General features: G+C 36.3%; 1 protein-coding gene across 3 annotated transcripts in view; it reads left to right on the forward strand.

Annotated features, from left to right (window-relative positions):
• Positions 1 to 21,802, forward strand: part of LOC145524386 (RUN domain-containing protein 3B-like) — an 81,649-nt gene that overhangs the window by 16,998 nt on the left and 42,849 nt on the right. For all 3 annotated transcript variants that reach the window (XM_081536504.1, XM_081536505.1, XM_081536503.1), the window contains exon 2: positions 6,904 to 7,019. In XM_081536504.1, coding sequence (XP_081392630.1) covers positions 6,904 to 7,019 — 116 coding nt within the window. The remainder of the gene's footprint in view (positions 1 to 6,903; positions 7,020 to 21,802) is intronic.

Consider the following 21,802-nt stretch of genomic DNA (forward strand, 5'->3'; position numbering starts at 1 on the left):
TATGACCCAGCAATCCCACTCCTAGGCATATACTCTGAGGAAGCCAAAATGGAAAAAGACACCTGTATCCCATTGTTCATTGCAGCACTGTTTACAATAGCTAGAACATGGAGGCCACCTAGATGTCCATCGACAGACGAATGGGTAAAGAAGTTGTGATACATGTACACAGTGGAATATTACTCAGCCATAATAAATAATGCATTTGAGTCAGTTCTGATGAGGTGGATGAACCTAGAACCTATTATATGGAGTGAAGTGAGTCAGAAAGAGATAAATATCATATTCTAAAGCATATATATATGGAATCTAGAAAAATGGTACTGAAGAATTTATTTATAGGGCTGCAGTGGAGAAACAGAGAACAGACTTATGAACATGGGGAGAGGGGAGGAGAGGGTGAGAGGTATGGAAAGAGCAACATGGAAACTTATATTACCGTATGTAAAATAGACAGCCAACGGGAATTTGCTGTATGGCTCAGGAAGCTCAAAAAGGGGCTCTTTATCAACCTAGAGGAGTGGGATGGGGAGGGAGATGGGAGGGAGCTTCTAAAGGGAGGGGTATATGTATACCTATGGCTGATTCATGTTGAGGTTTGACAGAAAACAACAAAATTCTATAAAACAATTATCCTTCAATAACAAAGTAAATTTAAAAAATGTTTAAAAAAGTGTCTTGTCCTTTTGTTTAAAGATAGTGCTTCAGGTTATTTTTCATGTTGTGCAGTCTGTTGTCGTCAGTCTGCTTAGGTAGCAATACAAGATGTTAATAGGACATCTCAGTCTTAGGTGTTAGGTTAACAGTTCTGTTTTACAAGCAGTTTTGATAGTACACATGGGGAAAATATTTTAAAATATACCTCTCTCTCTCTCTGTCTCTCATCTTTTTACACTAAGCAAAATTTAAAAAGAAAAAAAAATGGTAAACTCTGTCAAAAGAGACTTTTGAGTTTCAGGGTATATATTCCAGAGAAGAGGGTGGGAACTTTTTTCTTCTGTGTTTCAATGCAACTTTATAGAAACAGGCAACTGGTTGGTTTTTGCCTGTGGACGATAGTCTCAGACTCCTGCTAAATGGGTATGTGAAAAGTTTTTTTCTGCTCATAAAGGAGATTTAAATTTTAGGAAAGATAAAGGGGGAAAGACACATGATTGTTGGGAATTCTTAACTGTCATAAGACTTTAAAAGAAAATAAGGCGAATTGCTGATTCAGAAAGATTTGGAAGGGTTTCCTGGTGTAAAATAAAAGAAATAGGCTTTCCAATGAACAGATACCTGGATACGGTGCTCATTATCATCCATAGTAACTATTTTACCTTTGGGGTTGATTGTATCATATCTCTTGGAAGCCATCTCCTTGTTGATTATTGATAATAGATACAGCAATGGCAGAGGATAGTTACCCCACCCCTTGGTAAAGACTACTTGCAATAATAATATAAGGAATCCTGTAAATTTGGTGCGGTAGTAGTAGAAAGAATTCTGTTACAATCTGGATACTTATGTGACTTTTTAAAATATCACTCATAAATGATTATAGCTTTTCTGAACCCCTTTTGGTTTTGAAATGTAATGATTCTATATGCTTTTATGTACTTGTTTTATCTTCAGGTGTAATTCCATATAAAGGAATATAAAAATATAGACAAGAAAATCTGATTTGTGAAATTAATATTTTTCTGATGCATGTTTGACAAATAGTTAAGATTATATAAGCTTGTGTTAAAGAGATGGAAAATATATTTCTTTCCTACTTGATTCTTCTCTGTGTATGTGCATACATCTTTGTATATTACTAATACAGGGCCTTTACATATTAAAGGTGAATTTCTACTTTTAAATAGTTTCTTTTCTAATAAAGAGTGAGATATTTCATGAAGTCATTTTGGGGGGGACCTGCAACAAGATTCGTTTTTCATGCATATAGTTGATTTATAGTATCCTGTTAGTTTTTAAGTATACAGCACAGTGACCCAGATATATGGATGTAGATATTCCTTTTCAGATTCTTTTCCCGTATAGATTATTGCAAAATATTGAGTATAGTTCCCTGTGCTGTACAGTAGGTCCTGTTGGTAATCTGTTTTATATGTAGTAGTATGTATCTATTAATCCAGAACTCTTAATTTATCACTTCCCCATCTTTCCCCTTTAGTAACTTAAGTTTGTTTTCTATGTCTGTGAGTCTCTTTCTGTTTTGCAGATAAGTTCATTTGTATCATTCTTTTAAAAATTTCACATATAAATGGTATCATATGATACTTGTCTTTCTGTCTGGCTTACTTCACTGAGTATGATAATCTCTAGATCCATCCACATTACAGCGGATAGCATTATTTCATTCTTTCCTATGGCTGAGTAATATTCCATTGTATATATGTGCCACAGTTTCTTTATCCATTCATCTATTGATGGACGTTTACTTGCTTCCACATCTTGGCTGTATTAAATAGTGCTGCTATGAACATTAGGATGCATGTATCTTTTCAAATTATGTTTTCTGAGGATATATGCTCAGGAATGGGATTGCTGGGTCATATAGTAACTCTCTTTTTAGCTTTTTCAGGAAAGGTATTTTATTTTTGACTTTGTTGTCACATTTTTTGCGTTTAATTATTTGTTGTTACTGTTATATTAGAAACTTGTTTACTGTGGAAGGAATTAATTTAAATGGATGTAGTGAAGTTTTTTTTTAAATGTATTTTTGGTAAACATCTTTCTTGACATGTTTCCAAAGAGGAGAAGAATATAGTTCTGCTTTCTTAAATTTGATGGTTTTAGTCACAATCATTTTTTTAATTTCTGAACTAACAAAAATTTTCTTTGGACATTGAAGGTAGGAAAGAGAATCTTTTAAGACAGAGACATTTCAAAAAACAGCATTTAATTAAAAGACCCTTTTATGTAAATTTTTTTACTTTTTAATTCTTATGTAAAAGCTGTTACTTAGACTTGATTTGGTATTTTTAGACATTCATCAAATTGTCATTTCATTATTTTAAAATCAGTACTCTTTGGGAAAGAGATGAGTAATATTAATGTCATCATTATCAGAAAATAGCTCAGCATCTGTGTGATATTGTTTAGAGGTACTGAAATTCTTTTTACAGGTTTGGTTTTTATAACATGTCTTAGTTACCGGATTATGGAGGAAAAGATTCTCACTATTCTTGCATAATGGAGCTAGCCACATAATTCTAGAGAATTAAATGCTGAATGGGAAGACTTGGCTAGCTAGAAGTAAAAGCATGGACTCTAAAGAACTAATTTGCCTTCTGAAGTTTTGATTTGTGTTGACAGGAGGAGATCAGGCTATAAACAATGAAGCAATGCTGGGAAACAGTAATTTCTTCATTATTAACCTTGTTATAATAGAAATTATTTGAAATGTTTTCTCAGCCTTAAAATATCTTCGTGTTTGAAAATAACAGAAAATGTGTCTAATGATATGCTTTAGGATATTTACACTTTGCTTTTATTTTAGTTTTTAGTCACATATTGACTTACAAGTAATTTGATGCTCCGAGATTCACCATTTTAGATTGTTGTCATGCACATAGTGTCTTCTATAGGAGATAATCTACTATAGCAATCTGCTATATAGTTTTAATAAAAATATTTATGCTAATATGTAATGGGTTTATTTGGTTTACAGACTGTAAGGCAGTCTTCACTTTGCACAGTTCCCATTTGCACTGATTTTAGTTACTAGAATTTAATTTAATAATACCAGTCCCTACAACAACAACTTCCTGGTGGCTCAGGCAGTAGAGAAAGAAAGTGAAAGTGAAAGTCACTCTGTTGTATCCAACTCTTTGCAACCCCATGAACTAGGCAGTCCATGGAATTCTCCAGGCCAGGATACTGGAGTGGGTATCTGTTCCCTTCTCCAGGGGATCTTCCCAACCCAGGGATTGAATCCAGGTCTCCCTGGATTCCATTGCAGATGGATTCTTTACCAGCTGAGCACAAGAGAAGCCCACCTGCAATGCAGGAGATCTGGGTTCAATCCATGGGTTGGGAAGATCCCCTGGAGAAGGGAATGGATACCCACTCCAGTGTTCTTGCTTGGGAAATCCCATGGAAAAAGGAGCCTGGCGGGCTACAGTCCATGGGGTCATAAAGAGTCAGACACGACTGAGTGGCTAACACTTTGACTTGGACTTCTATATTAATTGTGAGTAGTTGCATAAAATAACATTTTGCTGGTAGCTGTTTAGTTCACAAATCATTGTGTAAATTACAAATGCACATCATGGTTAGTGACCAGTCACATCATTGCTTCAGAGTCTAGGATTGGACACTATGCATCTGTTATTGATTCATACACAGAAATCAAAACCTGCAGCTATGTTGTTTCTTTGTCTCCTTTTTGTAAACCCACATGCCATTTTGTGGGAATGCACAATTAAAAGAGTAAATTGGCCAACAGTGATGACACTGGGGCAAAGAAGCAGAAGGTGATAATGCTGGAAGTAAAACTTGAATGGAAGATAAATGGAACCATAGAAGAAACAGTTGATCATTGGAAAGTTGATTGAAAGTGATAGTGTTAGTGATAGTCACTCAGTTGTGTCCAGCTCTTGGCGACTCCATGGACTGTAGCCCATCAGGTTCCTCTGTCCATGGGCTTCTCCATGCAAGGCTACTGGAGTGGGTTGCCATTCCCTTCTCCAGGGGATCTTCCTGACCCAAGGATTGAACCTGGGTCTTCTGCATTGCAGGCAGATTCTTTACCATCTGAGCCACCAGGGAAGCCCAAACTGCTGCCATTCAGGAGAATGTAAATAATCAGCCAGAGGAAATTATTGAAGGAAACATTGATATAAATGAACAAAGTGTTATGACAAAAAGATGTAATAATACTATTATAGGGCCTCTCAGAGATTCTCACTGCTTGGAAATTCACAGGGTAAAATGTTGGAACTGATTCAAACTTAGAAAAGCATATGACAGTTTGCCCAGGCTTAGACAACATACTCATTCATATTTTAAGTTATACAATGAGAAGAAAGTAAACAATTTTCAAACTATTCTAGGTAAGTTTTTTTGCAAAGAAGACACCTTAATTCTCAGTGTTGCTCATGTTTTAAATTACAGTGTACTAAATAATGTTTGACTATTTTTTCCATTTCCCTGTGCATTATAGCCGGCAGAGAGTTTTTAATGTTTTGACAAAAATTTGTGAAAACAATAGAATAATTGTAATTCTTCCTATTGATTATTGCGATCACACTGCATGATTTCAGTTTGCACAGTCATTTTCATGTGCAAAGGGAGGACTGCCCGTATTTAACTCATATAAACAAATATCTTTATTATTTGCCATTATACTTATGTTTTGTATTTTTGGCCTGAATGAATGAGCATTGCCAGTAAGCCTAAAACCTAAGGAACGATTTGTACTCCTTTATCTCCCGTGTGTGTGCGTGCGTGCGTGCGTGCTCAGTCGCGTCTGACTCTGCAAGCCTGTGGACTGTAGCTCACCAGGCTTCTCTGTCCATGGTATTCTCCAGGCAAGAATACTGGAGTGGGTTGCCGTGCCCTCGTCCAGGGGATCTTCAGGACCCAGGGATCAAACCTACTCCTCTTATGTCTCCTGCATTGGCAAGCAGGTTCTATACCACTTGCGCCACCTGGGAAGTTCATAGTTAAACTTTCTAATTATTTAACAGCTCTCATCATTACCCCTTCTCTTCCTACGCTAATGATTGTCTTTACTTAGACACTCACCCTTCATAGGGTGTGACTGTAAAGGGGAGTAGGCTCATTAGTATCCTACTCTCTTTGTGACCCCATGGACTGCAGCATGCCAGCTTCCCTGTCCTTCACCATCTCCCGGAGCTTGCTCAAACTCATGTCCTTCGAGTCGGTGATGCCATCCAACCATCTCGTTCTCTGTCGTCCCCTTCTCCTCCTGCCTTCAGTCTTTCCCAGCATCAGGGTCTTTTCCAGTGATACAGGGATAGCATGAGGGAAGTGCTAGGGACAACAGAACTGCTCCAGATCCTGATTTTGATTGTGGTTTCAGGAAGATTTACATGTTAGAAATCATGAACTTTCTTTTTTCTCTTACTGTGACATTGGCCTTTTTGCCATTCCCTCAAAATAGGTCTTACAAAATATCAACATGTACTTACAGTGTATATCTTTCAAGTCATTGTCCTGTGTGCTAAAAAAGATATAAACACACAAAAGATATGCTTCTGCCCTGAAGGAGTTTGTATTCTAATAGATAGAGATAGACACACAAGTAATAGCAGTAAGATAGTTGTAAGCATCTCTTAAAGGAGATACAAACAAGCTGCTACTTTGAGCTAGGAGTATGTAGAGGATAATTCTTCATTGAGAAGATGGCATTTAAGCTGAGTCTTGGGAAGTGCATTGGTATTTGGCAGTCAGAAATAGAGACAAAGGACATTCTGAGGAGAAGGAAAAATATAGTGTACTTTACAGGGTTATAAGTTTTCCTGTTATAGTTCATAAAAACTTTGGATCTACACTTTGTGAATACTCAAATCCTATCTTAATCAATTTTGTTCTCCAAAACTCTTAAAAGCATTTTGGTCTGATGCCTAAACTCTTATAAGTTGTATTATGGCTGTGGACTTAATAATTTAGGTCATTCTGTTTATTCTGATTTTAATGGCTCTGAGGACAGTGGACTATTTCTAAGTCTTAGTGCAGTCAACAGATAGTAAATAGATAAGTCGAAAAGGCTGATATTTCTGTAAAATTTTCTGTGTACAGAGTGAATTTGAGGAAATGGAGTTTTCAGAGCATATAATCTTATAAAAGATTTCTGTAATATTTCTCTAGATTGCTTTCCTCCCATTTTTCCTACTCGGTGAATGAATCACGTTTACTTAAAAGGAATAATAATCTTTTTTTCCCCCATAGGTTTTCTGTGAAGACCCTGATTGATCGGTCCTGCTTTGAGACAATTGATGATACTTCTCCTGAATTTAACAACTTTGCAGCTATTTTGGAACAGATGCTAAGTCACCGACTGAAAGGTAATAGCGCTAATGTATTATTTATTCTTCCAACAGTTCTGTTATTAACAAGCTTGAGATTTTAGAAATTATACGGTTTAGTGTGATTTAGACTGCAGCATCTTGAGAAACAAAAAACTGATTTTAGAACACCTAATCTTTTGGCTATGTCCCTGGTAAAGAATCTTTTCTTGAATTTATACCCATTTCCAGGATGCATTAAAAATGTTGAATATTAATTGCCACATACAAGAAGCAGATTCACTTTCTATATGTAATTAAAATAAAAGCTTAAATTAAAAGGTAACTCATATTCAAAGATTACTAGTTGGTATTTTAATCAGTTTACAGAGGAGCACCAGGCATTGTTTGCTTAATCTTTTCTTCAGTAAATTCAAAACCTTTGAAAATTTTTTAGCAGTAAGCAGATTAAAAAAGACCTATGTAAAAGAGGTGCTGGACTTTACAAAAAAAATCAGTAAATGTGTTTATATCAGAAACATAAATCTCTTAAAATTTAAAAGAAAAAGTGAAAACCGTGTTCCTTCAGACATATAATACTTTTAAATTAAAAATATACATCTGTAAAATATAGCTGATTGCATCAAGAAATAGTATGTAGTATATAAATTTTAGTACTAGTAAATGATAACTTTATCACATTAATTCTGTTGCCTAGTTTCCCTAAAGGAAATTTGATCATTAGGTGTTTTCACTTAAGTTTTTATTATCTTTACGATCTTAATGGTATAGTAATTTCAAATAAGTAACCTTTTGGTGATATAATTTATGAGCATCTCAAATTTAATCTGGAAGTTAACTCTGTTTTTTGCTTTTTAGTGCTGAAAGCATCAAGTTTTAGTGTAATTGTTTAAATCATTTGAGCAGTCCTGTAGGCTTATAATAAATGGTTGAATTTAATTAAATATTAAATGGGGTAACAAAATCTGAATTCATTCAGCCTTTTGCATCTTAAAATGGGATCCATAAAAATCACTGGTGCTTTTCTGTTAAAGTTCATTGTTCTGTATATTTAAAGGGTTATTTATTTTTCTTATTTTTGCTATTTCATATTTTCTAAATTTTCCATGTTACCCTTCACGAGAAAATAAGTTTATATGAAAGCAAAGTGTCTGAAAATATTTTCAAATATTTTCATAGTTACTATATTGTGTTATCATGTTTTAATTTTATATGTAAATTTGCAAATAATATTTTAAAACATATGAAATGCAGTGGTGTTTGAGGTATCTTAATGTTCCACAAAGGTTTTAAAAGACCTCAATTCCCTTGAATTGGTATACCATTTAGCATGTAATTTGTTCACAAAATACATAAACTACGAAGAAAACAAACCATGTTGATCTAGCCATGCTGAGTGATGGGGTAGACTCACTACCATACAAGTGGCACATCTCTATGCCATCTTCTGAATCATGCCTCAGCAAAATACACATCATAGACCTTTAGACTGACTTCTTCACCATAAATGTTATTTCTATAGAAGCCAGTGGACTTCTGTGTTGAGAATACAATCTCTAGTTATTTTATGGATAAGAATTCCATTAGAATGACAGAAGAAAGATGATTCTGAAATCTGTGAATTTTTTAAGCTTGGTAAGATTAATAATTCAAAACATGCTTTTAAAAAAGTTCCTGTAGATCAACTATGGTGGTCACTGTTGTTAGTGTGGATATGAATCATGAAATGATCTGTAACTTTCATGATGAGGTAGTTTATTAAAGATTCAGGTGTCTAGAAAGTTTCATATAGTATTGCCCATTTGTTGCTACTCTAATAGGTAACAAATTGCCTTTAATTTTGCAAAAGTTATATAATTATTTTGATAATATGGTGTGTCCACTTGGAATTTAGTTAATGTAACAACTAATTTTTTCTATTCTTTCCTTGATAGAAGTACAAGTTTAAAATGTATAATTTCCTGGGTTTACAAGGCTTACTTTTCTATAGCTACTTTTTATTTTTTTAATAAAAAAGCATTTAGTTTATCAGTTTTTTTCAGAGGAAAAACAAAAATTCACCCCAGGCCTGCTATAGGCTGTGCTGACACAGGTAGCAAAGAGAGTCATTCATTCTAACAGCCCCATTATAAAAAAAAAATGAGACTTTTAAAATCACATATATTAATGTTGTCTGCAGTAATTGTGTAATGGAATGATGATCTTTTCTGGAATATAGCTGCGAACTAAGAATTGGTCACAGAATGGAAAGTTCAAACAGGCCTTAGTTCATGTCTTGACTTCAGTCATTTTTTAACTTTTGCTCTAAAACATAATCCTTTTCTCCAACTCACTTCCACCTCCCCTAATAAAAGCCACTGCAGATGCTGGATATGTAAGTGGAAGGTCTTGTTGAAGTTGGGTGGGAATATCAGGCATTTTGCCAGCTCAGCAGCAATCACACCCCACCTCCGCAGTACCGCTTCAGGCAGCACCATTAATCATAGATTAAAAATCACTAGTCTGTCTCCTACTGAAGCAATCCACCAAGCGATATTTCCAGCTGGTGGACATACGGTCTTCATTTTAATACTTCTGATATCGGGGAACAAAGGATAGTACAGCAGGCCATTATGTTTTGGGCAGTTCAGATTGTTAGAAAATTCTGATGTATAATATAAGAAGTCAGCTTGGGTGACCGTGCTTTTCTGCCTCTTTTTAAAATTGTGAGCCTAATACATATTAAAAGTTTCTATTACATAATCCTTTTTCCTTAGTTCCCCTTTTCTTTCTTCAGGTGAAGTATCTCTAGTTCTTTCAGTCTTCTGGAACCACTATAGTCTCATTCTTCGGGTTTATCATTGGTTTACTGGATCTTAAAATCTGGTACTCAGAGCTGAGTAAAGTGCTTCAGATAGGCTAACTTCTGTGTTGGTTGGAGTTTGAGATTACAGTGACTTTCTCATTCCGACATCACACTTTTGTTTATGTTTAAGTAAAGGCCAAGTAAAATCCCAGAGCTTCTAAAAGCTTAACTGTTGCTTGTCTTATGTTTTAGATTCTCTAAATCAGTTGCCGGAGATCAAGTTTGATAGGGACAAATGAAGTATTATTTTCCTAATCATTCTCTTCATTTACTTTTTAAAAAATATTTATTTATTTGGCTGCACCAGGTCTTAGCTGTCATATGAAAGTGTGAAAGAGTTGCTCAGTCATGTCCGACTTTTTGCGACCCGCCAGGCTCCTCTGTCCGTGGGATTCTCCAGGCAAGAATATTGGAGTGGGTTGCCATGCCGTCCTCTAGGGGATCTTCCCCACCCAGGGATCGAACCCAGGTCCCTGGCATTGCAGGGAGATTCTTTACCGTCTGAGCCACCAGGGAAGCCGTTTGCCTTTTGCGAGGACTTTCAGTTGTGGCATGTGGGATTTTAGTTGTGGCATGCAAACTCTGAGTTGAAGCATGTGATATCTAGTTCTTTGACCAGGGGTGGACCCTGGGTTCCCTGCATTGGGAGTCTTAGCCCGTGGATCACCAGGAAAGTCCCCCTCATCATTCATTCTAGAAATAGATGAAGTGGCTATAAAAATAAAATTTGGGAGGATTTCTGCTTTCAGGAAGATAAAGCGGACATACTTTCCCCTATTTCTCCCATTAAACCCTGGACCTATGAAACACAGGACTCTGAAAGGTGGGAGAAGAAGTCTAGGGACTTTGCTACCTTAGGAATGGCATCGTGGCAGTTCTCTTGGATTTTCTGCTTGCTTTATATCCAACACTGAGTACTGGATAAGCCAGAATCCTTCAGGCATTAACAGGAGGGTGCCCATACACACGCAGTCTGACAAAGATCTGCTGTCTCTAGCTAAAAGACCAGGAATAGAGGAATAGAACAGCCTGGCAAGATAGGAGACTTTTTAGACACAGTCTACTCCATTTTAGCCAAATACTACAGAAAAACTGGCATTACCCCAACCCAGACCCGAAGAGGCTGAGTGGAGAACTGAGAATTGCATCCTCATGAGAACAGAGTATCTCAGCACCACCACAGTGGTATCAGAGAAGGCCAAGCAGAGAGCGGGCACTTCTTCCCTCCTCGCTGGTTGTGAGCCTGGACTTCTCACCTGTTCCCATACTATGTCCATAGAGAGCCTGGATTTTGATCCCCACCCAGCAGCAATGAGGTTGTATCACGAGAGGTGTATTAGAGAGTTAGGTCTTTGACCATCACCCAGCAGTGATGAGGCTGCTCCCAGTGCATTGTTAGTCAGCCTATACTCCCACCTCCACCCCAGGGTGATGAGGACCCCTCCCTGGAATGTCAGTGAAGGCCCCCAGGAAGCTTGGACTGCTCCCTCTACGTGTCAGTAATGAAGTGTGGTGCCTTCCACCCCATGACCTTCCCCTGCTGGAGCAGTGTCACAGAAAGCCAGTTACAACAGAAGGTTTAAATAAGATCCTTAGTCTCATAACACAGTAGGAACATATCCAGGTTTCCTTCGAAGATGGCTTTTCATACCAAGAACCAGGAAGATGTGTAACAAAAGGCAATAGATGTCAACACTGAGATGATAAAAGGTGTTAGAATTACTGATACAGATCACAAATCAGTCATGATAAAAATGCTTCACTGAGCAATTACAAACATTCTTGAAACAAGTGAAAAAATAGAAAAACACTGCAAAGAAATAGAAGATAAAAAGAAGAAACAAGTGGAAATTTTGATACAGAAAAGTACCAAACAAAAATGAAAAGTTCTATGGTTGGGCTCAGTAGCAAAGTGGAGGGGGGAGAGGAAAGAATTGGTGAACTGGAAGACAAAGCAATCAAAACTTCCTAATTGAATAACAGAGACTCAAAATAATTTAAAATTAGAAGAGACTTAAACAAAAAGCCTCAGGGATCTGTGGGATCATAACCAAAGGTCTAAAATTCTTGTCATCAGAGTCCTTGAAGGAGAGAAAGAGGACAAGACTGAAAATGTACTCAAAGAAATAATGACTGAAATTTTCTGAAATTTGGCAAAAGGTGTAAACATACAGACTCAAGAAAGTTTCCTTTTATTTTGTAGCTTTTTGTTTGTTTCCTCTGCTTTTGGTTTGTCTTTTTCCTATTTCCTGTGAATTATTTGAAAACTTTTTAGAATTCCATCTTTATTTATCAATAGTGTTTTTGAGTGTATCTCTTTGTGTGTGTGTGTGTGTGTGTGTATAGTAGTGGTTGCTCTAGGTAGTATATGTATATAACTTGTCACGGTCTGTTGGTATCAGCATTTTCCAATCTGAAACTTAAAAACTTTACCTTTCTTCATGAACATTACTCTCTCCTATTTATAAATTATTTTAGCTATTTCCTGTACATACATTTAGAACCACATTAGTGTTACAATTTTTATTTCCACCATCAAATTTAATTGAGAAAACTCAAAAGGAGAAAGCAAGTCTGTTTTTCAGGTTACAAAGGGACTTAACTGCTGTGACATTTATTGAGTTCCAAGGTCCCTAGTTGGTCCTTTTTTTAAATTCTCCACTTTCAGAATCTTCTTCGCTTTGTTTCATATATAATGTCAGGGTTTAGGGTTGTATTTAGCAGGAGGAGAGAGCATATACTTTATCTTTCCTGGAACCAGTAGTCTTTAATTTTTTAACGTGAATAATTGCATCAGTAGTTTTTCTAATGTTTATTCATCCATATATCCTTGGAAAAAATCTAATTTGGACCTCATGTATTATTTTAATATGCTTCATAAGATTTAGGATTCAGTTTTTTTTTTTTTTTTTTCCTTTTTGGCTCTGCTGATTCTCAGTTGCCATGCGGGCTTTTCTCTAGTTGTGGCAGGCAGGGCCTATTATTTAGTTGCAGTGTGTGGGCTTTTCATTGCAGTGGCTTCTCTTGTTGGGCTCCAGGGTGCAGGCTTCAGGAGATGTGGTGCATGGGCTCAGTAGTTGTGGCTCCTGGCCTCTGGAGCACGAGCTCAGTAGTTGTGGTACATAGGCTTAGTTGCTCTGCGGCATGTGGAATCTTCATAGACCAGGGATTGAACCTATGTCTCCTGCATTGGCAGGCAGATTCTTTACCACTGAGCCACCAGGGAAGCCCTAGTGGTAAGTTTTGATACAGAGTTTATGAGCAAAATTTATCATTTTTCTGTTTGGTACTTGGTACCTTTTTTTGTTGTTATCAAGATTATATGCTGCTGCTAAGTCGCTTCAGTCGTGCCCGACTCTGTGCGACCCCATAGATGGCAGCCCGTCAGGCTCCACCGTCCCTGGGATTCTCCAGGCAAGAACACTGGAGTGGGTTGCCATTTCCTTCTCCAATGCATGAGAGTGAAAAGTGAAAGTGAAGTTGCTCAGTCGTGTCCGGCTCTTCGCGACCTCATGGACTGAAGCCTACCAGGCTCCTCCATCCATGGGATTTTCCAGGCAAGAACACTGGAGTGGGTTGCCGTTTCCTTCATACACCTCATTAAATAAATGAAGGTGTTTTATTATTCTTTGTAAGAATTTTGCATAATCTTGAAATCATCTATTAGGGAGAATTTGCCAGTAAAAACTCTGAGTCGAGTGGGGCAGGGACAAGACAGTGTGCATACACAAATGCAGTTTAATGGCTAATTTACTTGCTTAATGCTTATCAGTCTGTTTACGTTGTTGCTTTCTATATTCTTTTCTACAGTTGTCAGTTTCCTCTATATCCTCTTAATTGTTTAACCTCTAGTTAGTTGCCATCTTTCCTTTCATTGTGACGCACTTAAAATAGATGAATTCAACTGAATGGTTTAAAAAAAGTCGAAGCTCACCGAAGAGATCTAGAGATAAGTCACATGTTCATCCTTATGGCATTGTTAAAACCTAAGATTCTGCTTTTCAAAAAACCTGCTCCCTATCTTCATCGTTTACCAGCCATCCCCCTTCTCTGAAGGATATGGTATACAGTCGTTCCTAGATATCCTTGGAGGATTGGTTCTGAGGACCTCCTGGGTACCAAAATCTGCAGATGCCCAAGTTCCTTATATAAAATGGCATAGTATTTACATATAACCCACACACATCCTCCCGTGTAGTTTGAATCATCTGTAGATTACTTATAATGCCTAATACAGTGTAAATGCTATGTAGATAGTTTTCAGCACCTGGTAAATTCAAGTTTTGGTTTTTGCAAGTTTCTGGAATTAAATTTTTTTTTTTTACCCATCCATGGTTTGTTTGTTGAATCCATGGATACAGAGGGCCACCTGCATTTTAATTCAGGTTGCTGTTAAAGAATAAACAAAAGCTCTACTAGTGACTACCTGGCATTATTTTCTACACAGATGACCCCTTTTATACCACTAATATTGATTATTAGTTTTTTTCTCTTTTTTTCATGAGCACTACTGCCAGAGATTTGTTAATTTTATTAGTCTTTCAAATAGACTAGTAAAACAAATAACTTTGTTTTTGGCTTTGTTGATTTTTAACCTTCTCTCCAAATGCTGCTTTGGCTACATTTAGAAGTTTGGATATGTTTTCTTTTCACTAATATTCATTTTTAAGTAATTTTTACTTTATTATTTCTTCTTTAGCATCTGTGTTATTTGGAAGTTTATTTTTAATGTTTCTGAAGATAGCTTTTACATTTTCACTTTTATTTCTATGTTAATTGACTTATGATCAGAGAATTTGGTCTGTATGGCAGATATTTTTGAAATTTATAAGATTTGCTTAATGGCTTAGTGTATGATTAGTTTCAATAAATGTTCTATACTGAGAAGAATTTGTATTCTCCTATTCTTGATTATGTTTTTCAAATACTAGTCTCATTTTTATCAGTTTGATCTATTAATAACAAGTTTTAAGGTATTATTCTGATGAATTTATTAAGTTATTCTTATAGATGTGTCTATTTTTGCTTTCGGTATTTTGAGTCTATTTTGTTGCATTCAGTTTTAGGGTTTTTATAGAGTCTCTTATTTTCTGTTTAATTTTCATTTTTGGCCTCTTAAGGATTTCTTTCAGTTTTTTCCCCATGTGTTTGCCATGTTTAAAAGTGTATTTATTATATTTTATCTAGTATTTCTACTTTTGTGTTGGGAGGAGAGAAGATTTTCCTTAAATTCCTGCTTTCCATTCCAAGGACAAATTTTTGCTGTCTCTAAAGAGAGTTCCAAACTTTTCTTTTCTTCTTTGAAAGTTATCCTTATCCTTTGCTGTTGATTTGAGTGAGCAGTTAAACTTAATGGTCAAAGTGTGTGATGTTGTGAGGTAAACAAGTCTGGCACCAATAGTAAGTATTCATTAGTTCCTTTTAGATAGTTTCTATTGTCATGTAATTAAAAACTACTCAGATCTCTAGAAGAGTCAAAAATGGCAAGACTTCCTTTGTTGGCAGGGATCAAGAAAATTTCAAGGGATCAAGAGATTTCATTTGACATGTCTAGGTCAAGATGCAGGCATTTGAATATAAGGAATAAATCATAGGTAGCATGGAGAGAGGAAATGAGTTATGTCCAGGAAATACTGAGGAGTTTCTTTTGCTTTGCCCAGATAAATTCTATATGTAGAAGGGCGAAATAAGGCTAGAAAGATAAGTTGGGATTACTTTGTGAGCCACTTTGAATTACATGAAATTTAAAGTTGGACAAAATAGTGTAAGAAGTTATTCAAAGTGTTTCAGAAGAATATATCAGAATCAAAACATTAATCTGGAAACAATATCTAGACACTTTGGGAGTTAGGAGAGCTTAGCGGTAGGGAGTCAGAAATATTTGTTAAGATAAGTCTGGTTGAAAGGTAATGAGAGTCTGAACTGGATGGCAGAGGGAATTGAAATGAAAACTCAGAGGTATTGTGAAAGTAGAATCTATAGGACTGGAAAATTCACTGGTGGTCCAGTGGTTAGGACATGGTGCTTTCACTGCCACCGTCCTGGGTTTAATCCCTGGTTGGTGAACTAAGATCCCACAAGCCATGTGTCATGGTAGGAAAAAAAGGTATATATATCTATAGAACTTGAGCATTGCTTATGTGTAGTAATGAGATTGGAGAATTGAAAAGATGGTTTTCAATTAAAAATGAATAAGAAACAGTGGTGCCAGGGAACTCAACTCAGTACTCTGTAATGACCTATAGGGGAAAAGAATCTAATGGAGTGTGGCTATATGTATAACTGATTAACTTTGTTGTACAAACAGAAACTAACACAACATTGTAAATCAACTATATGCCAATAAAACTTTTTAAAAATGAAAAATACTCAGATGTGTGTATATATATATATATCTGTATATTACATATAATAATATATAATCACTGTGTTATTTAATAAGTTCATATTTAGGTAATACAGTATATCATATATTATGTATATATTTTTAAGTTTAGATCCCCCTTTTTCCAAGTTTCCCCTTTTTTTACACATAAATTCACCCATTTGCATCCTTTAGCCCGGGCTTTTAAATACTTTTTTGTTCCTCTGGATACAAAGTTTATTTTCTACTTGACAGTGAAGTCTGTTCCTGGTTATTACTCATGGAAACTATTAATGGCATTATTTCATTCTTTTTTTATGACTGAGTAATATTTCGTTGTATATATGTACCACATCTTTATCCATTCCTCTGTCAGTGGATATTAGGTTGCTTCCATGTCTTGGCCACTGTAAATAGTGCTGCAGTGAACATTGGGGTGCATATATCTTTTGGAAGTACGGTTTTCTCCAGATTTGTGGACAGAACTGGAATTGCTGGATCATATGGTAGTTCTATATTTAATTTTTTTAAGGAACCTCCATAGTGTTCTCCATAATAGTTGTACCAATATATGTTCCTGCCAACAGCGCAGGAGGGTTCCTTTTTCTCCATACCCTCTCCAGAATTATTATCTGTATACTTTTTGTTGTTGGCCATTCTGACAGGTATGAGGTTATCATTGTAGTTTTGATTTGCATTTCTCTAATAATTAGTGGTGTTGAGGATCTTTTCCTGTGCTTTTGGCCATCTGTATGTCGTCTTTGGAGAAATGTCTGTTTAGATCTTCCTCCTATTTTTTGGTTGAGTTCTTTATTTTTTTATATTGAGCTGCATGAGCTGTTTGTGTATCTTGGAGATTAATCCCTTGTTGGTGTCTTTGTTTGCAAATATTTTCTCCCATTTTGTGAAAATGGTTTTCATTTTGTTTATGCTTTCTTTTGTTGTGCAAAAACTTTGAAGTTTAAATGGGTCCCATTTGTTAATTTTTGTTTTTATTAACTCTAGTTTCAGCTCAGTTCAGTCACTCAGTTGTGTCTTGACTCTTTGTGACCCCATGAACCGCAGCACGCCAGGCCTCCCTGTCCATCACTAACTCCCTAAGTCCACCCAAACCCATGTCCATCGAGTCGGTGATGCCATCCAGCCATCTCATCCTCTGTCGTCCCCTTCTCCTCCTCCCCTCAATCTTTCCCAGCATCAGGGTCTTTTCAAATGAGTCAGCTCTTCACATCAGGTGGCCAAAGTATTGGAGTTTCAGCTTCAGCATCAGTCCTTCCAATGAACACCCAGGACTGATGTCCTTTAGGATGGACTGGTTGGCTCTCCTTGCAGTCCAAGGGACTCTCAAGAGTCCTCTCCAACACCATAGTTCAAAAGCATCAGTTCTTCGGTGCTCAGCTTTCTTTATAGTCCAACTCTCACATCCATACATGACCACTGGAAAAACCATAGCCTTGACTAGACAGACCTTTGTTGGCAAAGTAATGTCTCTGCTTTTTAATATGCTATCTAGGTTGGTCATAACTTTCCTTCCAAGGAGTAAGCTTCTTTTAATTTCATGGCTGCAATCACCATCTGCAATGATTTTGGAGCCCAGAAAAATAAAGTCAGCCACTGTTTCCACTATTTCCCCATCTATCTGCTATGAAGTGATGGGACCAGATGCCATGATCTTAGTTTTCTGAATGTTGAGCTTTAAGCCAACTTTTTCACTCACCTCTCTCACTTTCATCAAGAGGCTCTTTAGGTCTTCTTCACTTTCTGCCATAAGGGTGGTATCATCCACATATCTGAGGTTATTGATATTTCTCCCAGCAATCTTGATTCCAGCTTGTGCTTCCTCCAGCCCAGCATTTCTCATGATGTACTATGCATATAAGTTAAATAAGCAGGGTGACAATATACACCTTGATGTACTCCTTTTCCTATTTGGAACCAGTCTGTTTTTCCATGTTCAGTTGGGAGGTGGATCCAAAAAGATATTGTTGCAGTTTATGTTATAGTGTGTTCTGCCTGTTTTCCTCTAAGAGTTTTATAGTGTCTGGATCTATAGAGTCGGACACGACTGAGCGACTGAACTGAACTGAACTGAATTGAGATGATCATATGGTTTTTATTCTTCAGTTTGCTTATGGGGTGTATCACGTTGATTGATTTGCATATATTGAACAATCCTTATTTCCCTAGGATAAATCCCACTTGATCATGTGTATGATCCTTTTAATGTATTGTTGAATTTGGTTTGCTAATACTTCATTGTGAAGTTTTGCATCTGTGTTCATTAGTGATAATTGGCCTGTAATTTTCTTTTTTGCGGTATCTTTGGTTTTGGTATGAGGGTGATGATGACCTCTTAAAATGAGCTTAGGAGTGTTCTTTGCTCTGCAGTTTTTGGGAGGAGTTTCAGAAGGATATTGCTATTGTTGCTTTCTTTTGATTTCCATTTGTATGGAATACCTTTTTCTGTCCCCTCACTTTCAGTCTGGGTGTGTTCCTGGATCTGAAGTGGGTTTCTTGTAGATAGCATATATATGGGTCTGTTTTTGTATCCATTCAGGCAGTCTGTGTCTTTTGGTTGGAGCATTTAATCCATTTACATTTAAAGTAATGTTCCTGTTGCCATTTTCTTAATTATTTTGGATTTGTTTTTGGAGATCTTTTTTCCCTTCCTCTTTTTCTTGGCTTCTCTTCTAATTAAATCCCATGGACAGAGGATCCTGGTGGGCTCCAGTCCACAGGGTCACAAGAGTTGAATGTGACTTAGCAACTAAACCACCACCACTTGTAAATTATGAATTGCTTTTCCCTTGTTGCCTTTAGTTTTTTTCTTTGTGTTTAATTTTTTCAGTTTGATTAATATGTGTCTTGGCGTGTTCCTCCTTGCCTTTATCCTGTATGGGATTCTCTGTACTTTCCTGGACTTGAGTCAGTGTTTCCTTTCTCATGTTAGGGAATTTTTCAGCTATAATCTCTAAAATTATTTTTCTCAGGCCCTTTCTCTCTCTTCTCCTTCAGGTACCCCTATAATGTAAATGTTGGTGTGTTTACTGTCCCAGATATCCCAAAGGTTAGGTTTTACATTGTAATCCTTAATCAGTAACTATAAAAATAGTAAGAGATCTAGAAAAAAATCTAACAGCTAAATTAAAATGGATGCTGAAAATATTGAAATTACCCAAAAGAAGGCAGGGGGAAAAAAAAGGCTAAGAGAAAACAGTCAACTGGTACAACTAACTCCAGTTGTATTATTAATTGCATTAAATATAAATGACCTAGACACACCAATTAAAAGAGATCATTTGGGGGAAAAAACTCAACATATAAAATTTTTAAAAACTTTACTATAGTAATACAGATAGTTTAAAAGTAAAAGATATAAAAAGATATTCCATGCAGAAACTAATTGGAGGAAATTTGGAGTGACTGTGTTAATATCAGATAATGTGAATTCCAGAACAATGAAAACTGATGTGATTGAATGTGGACATTTACATAATAAAAAGAGAGTCGGTTTGTCCAGAAGACACAAAACATCCTGAGATACATACGGTTAACGGAGCTTCAGAAAGCAAAAGCTGATGGAACTGACCAGAGAATTAAAGATAGAAAAATCTGAAGGTAGGGACTTCCCTGCTGGTGCAGTGGTTAAGACTCCATACTCCCATTGCAGGGGGCATGGGTTTGATCCCTGGTCAGGAAAGTAAGGTCTCACATGCCTCACAAAGTGGCCAAAAAAAAAAAAAGAGAAGATCTTCAGTTGTACTTATCAACTACAGTGTGCCTGTGTGGATACTTAATTGTTCATTTGTGTTTGACTCTTTGCGACTCCATGGACTGTAGCCCACCAGGCTCCTCTGTCCGTGGAATTCTCCAGGCAAGAATACTGGGGTGGGTTGCATTTCCTACTCCAGGGGATCTTCCCAACCCAGGGACTGAAACTTCATCTCTTGAGTCTCCTGCTTTGGCAGGTAGATTGTTTACCAACTGTACCATCTGGGAAGCCCCATTAACTACAGTACTCTTATAATAACCAGTAGGTCAGATAGACAGAATATCAGTAGTAATGAAGATCTGAACAGCATAACATAACAGCAATAAAATAAAACAACGTAAAAAATATTACAGCATATAAAGAATAAAAAATAAAACAGCCTGTAAAAATATTATAACAGCAATAATATAGAAGATCTGAACCAACTGACTTAATTGACTATTATAAAACACTCCACCCAACAGCAGTAGGTTGTATGTTCTTTTCAAGGGCAAATGGAACATTCAAAAAGATCTTATTCTGAGCCATAACACAAACCTTAACAAATTTAAAAGAATTAAAATCATATAAAGTATGTTCTCTGACTCTAACAAAATTAAACTAGAAATTAAGAACAGAAGGATCTGAAAAATGACCAACTATTTTGGAATTTTTAAAAAATCATAAGTAGTTCATATTTCAAAGAGGAAGTCTCAAGGAAAATTAGAAACTATTTTGAACTGAATGAAAAATTAAATGCATCATACCGTTAATGGAATGAAGTTAAAGCAGTGTTAGAGGGATATTTAAGGCATTAAATAAGGTGCTTGTATTAGAAAAGAAGAAAAGTTTAAAGCCAATAATTCAAGATTCCACCTGAAGAAACTAAAAAAACAAGAGAAAATTAAACCCAAAGCAAGTGGAAAGGTCAAAATAATAAAGATAAAGGCAGAAATCGATGAAATTAAAAACCTAAAAACAATAAATAAAACCAATCACATGAAAGGCTAGTTGTTTTAAAACATTTTAATTTTATTAACTCTTGGTCCAGAGTGAGCAAGAAAAAGAGAAAACATAAACTACCAATAACAGAAGTGAAAGTGGGCATATCATTATAGATCCTACATTCAAAGGATAAGTAAATACTATGAACCACTCTTAACATAAATTTGACAGCATGGATGAAATGGATCAATTTCTTCAAAGCCAAATCCTAACAAGACTTAACGGAGAAATAGGTAACTTGCCTAGCCCTGCATCTATTAAAGAGATTGAATAAGTAGTTGAAAACCTTCCAACAAATGAAACAAATGCTCTCTTTTATAAAGGCCCTAACCCCATTCATGAGGGCTTATGATGTGATAACTTCCCCATAGCCCCACTTTGAAACACCATCACACTGCGGATTAGGTTTCAGTGTTGGAGAGACACAACATTCAGTGTGTAGCAGGGATCTACAGAAGTCTACAGCAGGGTTTCTTAGCCTTAGGATTAGTGACATTTTAGACCTGATAATTCCTCTAAAACTCAATATTGTTAAGATGTCAGTTCTCTTTATATTGATCTATAGATCCAGTGTCCTTTCAAAATGTTAGCAGGCTTTTTTTGTAGATATTAAACTGACTCTGTAAATGGCTAGACTAGGTAACTAGAATAGGCAAAACAATTTCACAAGGGAAGAACAAAGTTGGACGCTCAAAGTCTCTGATTTTGAGAACATTCAGGAAATAGTGATTAAAGGGTGTGGTATTGGTAATTACAATTTCAATTAAATATTAGGACTTCCCAGTAGCTCAAATGGTAAAGAAGCTGCCTGCAGTGCAGGAGACCTGGATTCAATCCCTGGGCCAGGAAGATCCTCT

This window comes from Giraffa tippelskirchi, chromosome 10, assembly GCF_054371585.1.
Source record: "Giraffa tippelskirchi isolate mGirTip1 chromosome 10, T2T-mGirTip1v1.2.pri, whole genome shotgun sequence".
Lineage (NCBI taxonomy): Eukaryota > Metazoa > Chordata > Mammalia > Artiodactyla > Giraffidae > Giraffa > Giraffa tippelskirchi.